The 11407-nt window shown below is 34.2% G+C and overlaps 1 protein-coding gene across 1 annotated transcript; it reads right to left on the bottom strand.

Moving 5' to 3' along the window:
- Positions 1 to 228: 228 nt before the first annotated feature.
- LOC144444588 (uncharacterized) lies at positions 229 to 9785 on the bottom strand. The gene is made up of 10 exons (XM_078134068.1): positions 9564 to 9785; positions 7761 to 8192; positions 7435 to 7497; positions 6854 to 6939; positions 6072 to 6326; positions 5462 to 5578; positions 4765 to 4800; positions 4180 to 4233; positions 3724 to 3801; positions 229 to 2466 (listed from the first exon to the last, which is right to left on the bottom strand). Exons 1-10 carry the CDS (start codon positions 9658 to 9660, stop codon positions 2311 to 2313), a joined length of 1374 nt encoding a protein of 457 aa, XP_077990194.1. The 5' UTR covers positions 9661 to 9785; the 3' UTR covers positions 229 to 2310.
- Between the last annotated feature and the right edge of the window lie 1622 nt (positions 9786 to 11407).

The following is an 11407-nucleotide window of genomic DNA, read 5'->3' as shown; positions in this document are numbered from 1 at the left end:
TTTGAAGTTTTGCATTTTTGCCAATAATAATGTACCTTAATATCATCCCATAAATTCAATCAAATATTGTCTACAATACGTTTATACACATACGATTCTGAGCTGAAATCGCATATATATTTCCATCATTAAGAATTTATGTAAATTTTAAAATTAAAAGTCAAGTCTGAATCAGGGAAGTAAATACACCAGTTCTTTAATCGATGACAAACTTTAAAAGTGGTACAAGCTGTTTACTTGGCTATCAAAAATCAACAAAAGTGATTTTTCTGATGTCTAAATACTAAGTTTGGGTTCAGCTAAGCATTACCTTAGTGATGGATATTTAAAGTAAATTTCACAAACAGTACAAAGTGCATTAACAATTCTTTCAGATGTAACTTTCATACATCTATCAACATTTTACTGGCAAAAATGATAGGATTTTTATCAAAATTAAGTATTTTTGTTTCAGTGTATATTGAGAGGGGCCGGGATGGAAGGAGTTACATAAAAGACACTCGTTTTGATAATTGGATAAAAAGGTAAGACAAAGTCAAATGTATATACCTCTATTAACCACTACTAAGTACTACATGTATCTACAACGGATGTTCTCTACTCAAAATGGTATCTGAATCCCATTAACAATGTAAAAAGACAAGTTTGATTCTAGAAAGCAAATACATAACATAACACATTATTCAGTTATATCTGATGAGTGATTTGTGCTGTGAGTGCACTTTATTATTAAGGAAAGAAAATAAAGGAAACCTGTATCGAAAGGTCAAATACAATACAGAACAATAGAGAAGGTGAATCTGGCATCTGAGATGTTTATAAGTTCTAAGTTTGATCATGATAATCCCTGTACCTGGAGGTCAGTTTGTCATTGTACAAAATGTCGTTTAATGTACAACTGTCGACATCAGACTGTAGACGAACAGAATCTGTTACAAAGAGGACAAGTAAACAACTGAATTGGATTAATAACACTTGGCACAGCATGATAGAAGTACAGAGACTTGTATAACATTCCATTATTTGACAAGAACAGTTTTATGGCCTCTTTACATAATAGTTCATTTCACAAACAAATGTCCAGTTCCCCAGGCATGTCATGCACACATAAAGAGGCTATAAAACAGTTCCTATCAAACTATACTGTTGCTATATATAGGAGTGGTCTTGTTGCTAGGCAAATTTACATACATTTTTTGAATGTTTATTCAATTATCTATTAATCCATGTTGTTATTCTTTGTGAAATACACGACCGTTTGGCTGTTGCTATGGGCATCGTTATGCGGTTGTTGGGGATATTTGCTTACATTTTTTTAATGTTTACACACTTGCCTACCAGATGATGTTATTATTTGACCAAAATATACTGCCATTTGGTTGTTGCTAAGGGCGTGGTAATGGTTGCTAGGGCGAATTGTGTCAAAATATTTTGAAGAAAATCTGCAGAATAACACTTCTAGAAACATCTCACCAAGTTTCAGTCTCATTGACAAGTAGTTTTGAGATATAAATTTTTGACCAAAATTTACATTTTTACACCTAATTTGCATAATACTGATGAGCTCATTACATGTTTAATATTTCTTCATCAATACACCCACAGATGCATCCATGGTAATTTTCAGCCCAATCTGCTGAGTAGTTTTGGAATTATAGGTTTTTGACCGAAAGACACATTTTTAGCCCTAATTTGCATATTACCGAGGGAATCATCATGTCGTGATGAACAAATCTTAATTTACTCACATCTAAGAATGTTCCTACCAAATTTAATGCCAATCTGCCCAGTAGTTTTGGAGTTTAAGTTTTTTTGACCAAAAATCATATTTTTTTAATCCAAAACTCACATCTTCTGGTGTCTAGTTTCCCAACTAGACACCAGAAGTAACATGACCACCAAACAGACACCTTGACAGACAGACACTTTGCCATGCCTATAGCACTACTGAATCTTATCAGTTCAGTTGTGCTAAAAATAACACCATGATGGGCAACTTATAAGTAGTTTCACTGACAGAGCAAACAGCGGCCTTATTACAACTAAGTGAAAATATGCCTATCTCTTAGAAAATTGAGTCTTACTAACCATGATGCGGTTTTCGCAATAGTAGTAAGATGATTTCCTAAGAAATTTTGCCAATATTAAATGTTTCATATGATTTAGTAACACAAGTGTCATTTTAGGCAACTGTTTGAGAGATAAGGCTAAATTATGATTCAAACATGTTACTTTTTATGACTATTTTTCAATCATGATGACTTTGCTATGTTTGCATATTCATAAATAAAAACAAACATATTGCATCGATTAAACTTCCTCGTTGAAAATCTCTGACTCTACCAGCTGACACAGACACATTCCTTCTTTGGTATGGCGCTGTCTGGATGGGTTTTGCATTTCTCCAGTTCTCACTTTTCTAACGAATGAACCAGCACATTGAGCCACATATTCCTTTGCCAGGGCCTGAATACAATATACAAAGATAAGAATGACACATTGTCGTTAATCTCCCTTAACCTTGCCTAAAGTGAACAGCGGAGTACGCCTGTACCTGTACGGACTGAGGAGAAGTGTGGTGAAAGTTCAAGCTTGCGGTTCCAAAGTACTGGATGAAATAAGGTACATATTTGCCACGTCAGTATTTTTGCATATTGCCATGTCAGTGTGTTTTGTTCAACTGCGTCGCCTGCTAACGTAGGCAATTCTCGGACTTCGTACAACCGAACTATATTGTGAAGTCCTTCCTTTACACTCTTACTCGTCCGGCGAAACTTTGAAATCATAGTAACATTATGTGGGCTCTTGACCAAGCAAGATATTTAGTAGTAGTGTTTGTAAATTTTGTTTCATTCTTTGCCATTTACGTGTGTAAATAGTTAATCAACTTTTAAGGTTATAGTGGACTTCTTTCTTTCAAATTCATGGTGTGCGCTTCACTTTATTCCACTGTGTAATTTCTACCGCAACAATATATATATATATATATATATATATATATATATATATATATATATATATATATATATATATATATATATATATATATATATATATATATATATATATATATATATATGAATAATGTGCTTGCAATTGCTTTGATATGCTAATTGATTTGTAACATGATTACGTCATATGATATACTTTGCCACAAATCTCCTACTTGATATCGGAAGCCCTGTATTATTCCAAATAGTAGTGTATAACCTTATGGCACACATTCTCTTATTAAATCTAGTTTGGTTGAAGAGTTCTCAGATTATTAACACATACATTTTAAAGTATGTGCTTAAGAAAAAACTCTAAAACAGTTGTTGTTACTTTAAGGAAGCGTATACTATAACCTCTAAAAGTTCTAAAAGTTCAAGAATCAGTATTTTGATCATAAGTTGCATCAATATTATACTATCAATATTATACTATGAAATGACTATCTCACGCTGTGTCAACTCTAAGAGAAAATAAAAGCATGATGGACAACCACATCACATTTGATGAATGTTTTCGAAAACAACTGGGAAAATCATGGGGAAAAGCTTTCATGAAACAATGATTTGTGGTCATTGGAAATTATATTCTTTATTGTCAAAGCATCTATGTATCTCGAGTGTGTTTGAATGCTACACACGCTTATAAACGACTGCACTGTAGTCTGACGTATTTATATTTGCTTGATAAAATCTGCTCATTAATTAACTCATGCATTGTTACAACACCTGCCTTAATCTCAGATATTTTCTGTGGATTAGGATTCGGTTCTTCGATTTCATTTCCACAGGACAGCTCTTCCTTGGTACTCTTTAACGGCAAAAAAGAAAGTGATTGGTAACTTTATATATTAATTGTGTGTGTATTATTTAATCATGAGAATTGACAGATCGATATAAACTTGACAAAGGTGGATATTCATTTTTTTGGCTTAGCAATATCATATAATTCATTATCAACATTTCTCAGTGCAACCCAACTATGTTGATTACAGTAAACGAAACACTGTAATTCTATTTCCATCAGACGGAAAGTAAAAAAAAATAAACAATCTAATAGCAAGGAAACAAGCAAACACAAACAATTAAAAACTGATAAATCTATAACGCACGCAATACAGACAAATAAACTAAAAAACAAACAAAAAAATAAAACAAAACCCCAAAAGAATCAAACTAAAATTGTTACCTCGTTCCTGTTTTTGTAGCACTCTCTTTTCAGCAGATATTGTTCAACCGTCCCCTGCAAGTATAAATAGGAATATATATAAATGTATATATATATATATATATATATATATATATATATATATATATATATATATATATATATATATATGTGTGTGTGTGTGTGTGTGTGTGTGTGTGTGTGTGTGTGTGTGTGTGTGTGTGTGTGTGCGTGTGTGTTCATGCACAACACACACATACATACATACATACATACATACATGCATGCATGCATGCATGCATGCATGCACGCACGCACGCACGCACGCACGCACGCACGCACACACACACACACACACACACACACACACACACAGACAGGCAGGCAGGCAGGCAGGCAGGCAGGCAGGCAGGCAGGCATACATACATACATACATACATACATACATACATACATACATACATACATACATACATACACAAACACACACATACATATGTGCATACATGCATGCATGCATACATACATACATACATACATACATACATACATACATACATACATACATACATACATACATACATAATGGTAACATCGTAAAAATACCTTGCACCCTTCAGCGTTAAAATAGAAAAACGGTATCTGTAGACGCACTTAAGGACAATTGCTAACATAGTAATGGTAAATATTAAATTTAACCGCAGTACGATACTTCAGTAAAAATAAACCACAAATCTTCATAAACCACATAATGTCAACTAATATTTATAGAGGTTGTCCAACGAGCTGGAAATCTATGAATCTATACTGCCTCTAAACTGACTTTTTTTTAAATTACATTACCTATAATGGTTGACTTTTTGCTATGGTGGATTTGTTTCTGGGCAGTTACACATAATAATCAAAGCAGTCTCATTTCAATGTAAATATACCATGCCCTCATACAAACGATTCATTCTCTCATAACGAAAGTATTTTATATTGCATTTTTGAAGAATGAAATTCAATTTTTAGCCATGTTGTTTTGGGTTTTGTTATTGTTGTTGTTTTTGTTTGTTTTTTGTTTGTTTTTTGGGGAGGTGGTTGGTCACAAAGAGAGGGGGGAGGACTGTCAATTGTATGATTTTCGTTATCTTGGTTAACATGTTTATGGAACCATAGTAATTGCAGTAATATATAGAATCAAATAAGATCATGTACATGACATGACATGACATGACATGACATGGCCTATACTATGGATAAACTTAGTGTATAGGTTACCTGAAATTGAAAACAAGAACACATATTCTATAAAGGATACAGTGTCGGGATACGGTAAGATGAACAATCGATTTGTTGTTATAATTTCTATTATAACACAATATTCCATGAAAAGAGAGTTAACAGTGGCTTCACACTTTCTCCATCTTGGCAGAAACTGCAAGAAATAATTAATTATATTGAGAACCAGAGAAGCAATTAGACCTTCTATAAACATATAATAGACCCCTCTCTATGGATTATTTCGGTGTGACTTGTGGCTGCACTTGGCTTATTCTGTGAAATTTAGGGTTAACGTCAATAATACTTGCAGACGGATGATATCAGATGTCGTATATAATTGGCACACGCTACAGTTCTTTGGCCATCGTACGAATAGTTTATTTTTAGAACAATGATTCGTGCTATTCAGTAAAAAGTTACAGTATAGTACCACCGAAATGTAATTGCATGCATAGCACATATGGGTATCATACTTACACAATTTGTATGTGAATGAGATACGACGATATTATCCGATTAAATACACTTGTTGGGGCCGGGCCCTTGAAAATGATATTATACGGATATATTTATGATGTAGCGTGTGGTGACCATGGGGGGGGGGGGGGGGTTGACAAAATTATCGTTTTATAGTTTTAACCTCTTACTTTCAATACGATTAATATGACAGCAATCCATAGGTAGCAAGTGATGGCTGGCAATCGACGTAGTATATTTTCCACAATCATAATGTGCTCCGCCCATTCTTTGAACATGTCATATGAACCGATTTCAGTCAGCAATGATGAACATAGAACAATGATGACCCATAAAGTAACCATTACAATCGTGGGAATAACAATGATCCTGATATTGGCGTTTTGCATTTCCTCCACAGCCTTTACCACTGTCGCAGCAGATATCTATTTAGATTGATATACACGATAAGACAGTTTCATTTACAAGATCATCACCCTATCAACCCTTGGGTTATTATCTTTTGATTTTCAGCTAAATAATTCGAAGACCTGCTGTCAATAAGCATTCAAATATATGTCGCCACCTCATTTCAACAACAACCATACAAATATTCGAATCTAGTATTGTTTGAATGTTGCCTTTTTGTTCTGTAATACGCATGGCGATATTTTTTTTATGTTAATTAAGATGACTGTGTTAATTGATGAAGAGAAATGACTACCTCGGAAAATCTGCCTCTGAACAAATAAGTCGTGATATTATGAGACATCGTCGTGGCCTCGAGTGAACAACATTTTTGTTCAGTATAAATATTTTTAAATAAAGGTAAAATTGGCAAAACGTAAGAAATCGGAGAATGGACTCTTCTTATATCAGCCGTTAAACTGTCAAGTGTTTGCATGTATAACAATGTTTATGAAGAATTATTCGCACATATATATCGAAAGGTGGTGGCAGCTTCTCAACTTACTTTGATTTTGTTGTAACGGAGAGTGGCAACAATTTTCTTTTCATCTGACCAGTTACTGTCAAAAAGAAACTTACCATTCTCTTGATCTGAATTAAATAATGTTGAAATATTGGTACTCTTTGAAGGAGATTAACGACGAATATCAAAATAAATATCTTCTATACGTGTAATAAACAAAACGTAAGCCTTTCAATGGATGATCCTAATTGCATTCTCAGAAAGCAAAATTCTGTCATGCTATAAATGGCATGCCCTTGAATTAGAAAATTTCATCAAATATGCAAATAAGAACAAAAACTATACCAGGCGGACTTATATTGTGCAAACACACACACACACACACACACACACACACACGTGCATGCGCATGTGTGTGTGCTCCAACAGTCTTCATTATCATAAATGTTGAGCTTAACTATTCGAAACGTGAATCTTTAATTTCTTTAGGTACAATTACCCACTCGCCGAAATAATAAATCATGGGGATAAAAGTATAAAGCTATGTCATCAGTCGTTAACATATTGCCCAATTACAAAATAATTATCTAAACACATATTATCGAAAACATAATAATCTCTACCTTGCATGTGTTTGACTAGCTTGTTATTATGAATAGTGAAACTCCATGGGTTTTCTGCATCATCTGTGAAATGAAAGAAGACGTCAACTTCGCGATGGATTTCGTCAGGTAAGTGCGATTGAAGGTTAGATGAAACACTAACAATTGATAGTAAACTTACTTTTTTTCAGTCCCTAACTTTTTATTTCTATTTGTTAGTTCATATTCTGATCAGATCTCTAGAGAACACAACCACAACTATACAATACTACAGTAACGTTCGGAACCTCGTTAAATTGGTTCATATGGTAAGGAATGAAATTATTTCCAAAGTGTCAGCCCCTCACCAGATTTAAGCGCATCCACAAATTTTCCTCTAAATTCCATTTCTCTTGCATCCAGATAGGTCAGGTAAGAAATAGAGTCTGGAACGATGCACTCTTCTATCAGGATAGGGATAACACCTTTTCGTTCTCTGTTGAGGTGATCATACAAGGCAAGCTGTGTTTCATACGCACACCAAGGACTACCGAGAAAAGCAGACGATATCACCAGGACTACCTTACGAGACCGATGGATACTGTCTATGATGTTATCGACTGCTGGTGGCCCACCTCTGAAGTCTCTGACATCGAACAGACATGATATGCCGTGGTTTCTCTCCAGTTCGCCAACCATGTTCTCGACCCAATCTCTATCTTTACTACAGTAGCTGAAGAAAACACCAACATCTTCCCGCGACGAAACTTGTTGATTTAAGTCGGTCTGCACACACTTGTCTAAAAATGTAAGAATTTCAGATATCCTACATGATTATTTGGTAAAATTTTCGATTAGTAAAAGTTATCATCAAAAACTAAAGTGTCAATCTCTGACTTTTTAAGCCTTCACTAAAGTGAATTCACTTCAAGAAAACCTTGATTAAACTATTCTAGAATAATGTCAATGTTAATTCATACCTTCTATGACATTACAATTGTCTCCTGACATTATGAGAACAGTTGATTGCATGGGGATTTCTTCAGTTTTTTATACATGTCATACCAAAACGGGATTACCTATAAGTTAAATCTTAATACCAGGTTTGAGCTTAATCAATTCTGAGCAATTTTTAAGTATACCTCATAAAGTAGAATATTTCGAGAACCTTTTGAATATGCTGCAAGGAGGCTTATGTGCATTTGATATATAGTGGGTTATACTACATGTACAGTATATGTAAGTTAACGCAAATCTGGCTAAACATTCGAGTCTTGTGAAATTCAAGTTAAACTCTTGATAGAACCATTCGATTTTGAATAACGTGTCTGTCAGTAGTTGTATGGTCGTCTTAACGGTTTCATAAAATGTTCTGATTTTGATTGGTAAATAGACAAATGCATAAATCTCGACAAATAAGAAGAAAATGTCAATTCATCAATTCATACTACAGTGGTAATTAATGCCAATAAGCAGAATTCGATTGCTATGAACTTTATGTGTTAAAAATTTTGTGTAATTCTGAATAAAAAACGACAAAAAGAAAATCGGTTCAACTATAAAACCAACTAAATTAGGCTAAAGAATGCTTTAAAATCTGAAGTACAAATTTCTACACGACCAAAATTCTGACGAACGCATAGGCTAGCTGTCCTATACTATATTTATATGGCTTTAAAACAGCTCATTCGGATGAAAGCCAGGCGCTGTCGAATGTTTATCATGTTTCTGCGCATGCTCGTAAAAAAGGGGGATTCCGAATATACAATGACGTCAAGTCATATAGTAGTCGCCCATATATTGTGATTAGAAATAATCGAACAATGTCTGAACAAAAAATAGCATGTCGTAGATCATCGTATCGGCGATTCCTTTCAAAACAGAAAAATCGATAATAACGCTGCTATGTCATGCAGTCTTGTCAAATAAATTTAAATTTGTAGTAAATCTATAAATACACATACTATTCCTTGTCAACGTAGACTTCCAATTTGAACATTCCTTGACAAAGTCAGTGTGTGATGAATGACAGTACGTCGCCATGTTGAAAAATGACAGCTCAAACGAGTAAATGTAAGTATAAAGCAGCTGTAAGTAGTTTCTCAGATTGATAAAATGAAATCTTCAATGTACAGAAAACTGTTGTGACATACTAGTATATAATTACTTGCCTTCCATATCTCTCGTAGACTGAAGCGTCTCCGTGGACGTATCACGTTCACTTTCCGGTTGAATAGTACGTTGGCGTGGTAAGCACTCAGTATCCATGTGGAAACATACGTTTATACTTTGAGTGATATTATATACAGAGAGTATCAAAAGTATATAGTGGTGCTGTTATTTCGAGACACCAAGTGAATGTACACTGATTAATTTGTAATTCCTTGCGTTGAAAGGGGCAAGTGTCAGAGGGTATGAACAGCACCGCCAAGCGTCGACTTGTACATGTAAATACAGTTGTTATTCTCAATATATAGTATGATGGACATCGTGAAGATAATTGTACTAACAGAATTGTAACATCATACTTTCTACAAAATCTATTCAGTTTCTACAGGGCAGTTATCGAAGTAATAATTGAAAATATGAGATAAACAGATAGATAGATAGATAGATAGATAGATAGATAGATGACGTAGCAATCTCCGTCATATCCGGGGAAATCCCCTGGCTTCATCAACCGGCGATCCATCAATATAAATGACCCGCTTTAGAGTGAAATTTGCAAATAACATTGACGTGCCGAAAACACTAATATCACCGTTGTGAATCTACATGTAGAACAGATACAGTTGAGTTTCTTACTTCTGTTTATCAACTTCGTCGTGAACGTAAGTAACCTGCATATTTCACTATTATTTTTCCAGGTTAGAAAATATGTAAAGTTCAGTCGCCTGTGAAATGTCGATATAAGTTATTATACATCAACATCTATAGATCATTTTACACATGTTTAAATTATATGCTTTTAAAGACTGTTTTAGGATGCTTGCTTTGTATGTCCGGTCACTGTATGTGTATACATTTGTTTGTATCTGGTGAAAGCAAATATATGGATGTAGGTCATGTTATCCCCTTCTGTTAGAAGACGAACTCTTTATGAACTCACTGTATGAATGAGTCATTGACGATGAATGTTGGGGGGGGGGGGTATTTTTAACTGAATGGGGAGGGGAGCTGTGTTTTGGAGTTGAACAGAATTTTCTGAAACTTGACCCCCACCCAGCTACGATGACCAATAGCGCTAAATTTAAAGTGACCCATCCAAAGTAAAGACCAATTACCAATGTTACATCATTTTCAATGAGTTTTATGGCTTCCTTTACTAGTCAGACGTAGCCACCATAATGGACCTACAATGTCATTTAGATTTTTTATTTTTTTATCTTGAGGATGACAGATTAAACACACATGGAGAGCTCAAAATGTGATGTGTTTTGCTGATCAATATATACACTGTATGTATGCAATTGCAGCAACTACTCGTAACAAGTGATAGAAATTACATGTGTATATAATGGGTCACAAACTGACGTCACTAGTACTTAAAATAAAAGATAATATTAACCCTAACCTAATACATAACTGGCCATTTTTGAATACTGTATAACATTACAAAAAGGTCGACTTTCTTATTTGAGAATTAGTGAATTTAGCACATACAGATATGATATGATATGATATGATATCATATGATATGATATCATATCATATCATATCATATCATATCATATGGAAATGCGTATTGGAGGGATAGCCCCTTATATTCCCGTAGTAGAAAATGACGACAAATTAGTTGTTCATGACTCATTTCACGAAAATTTACTCAATAAATTATCAAGTTGATCTTACAAAGTGACCATTACTTCAGGTGGTAATTTTTATTGACCATCACCAAAACGCCACCCAGTAAGTTACAAATGACCCACCCCTTATTTTAGGCTAACACTGAACAAGACTATTTAAACTTATACAGAACTGTACTTGTACATACATTGATATAAGCTATCGATGA

This window comes from Glandiceps talaboti, chromosome 13 (assembly GCF_964340395.1).
Source record: "Glandiceps talaboti chromosome 13, keGlaTala1.1, whole genome shotgun sequence".
NCBI classification, from domain to species: domain Eukaryota; kingdom Metazoa; phylum Hemichordata; class Enteropneusta; family Spengelidae; genus Glandiceps; species Glandiceps talaboti.
The sequence above is the reverse complement of the archived record's forward strand: the minus strand, read 5'-3'. Positions and strand labels throughout refer to the sequence as shown.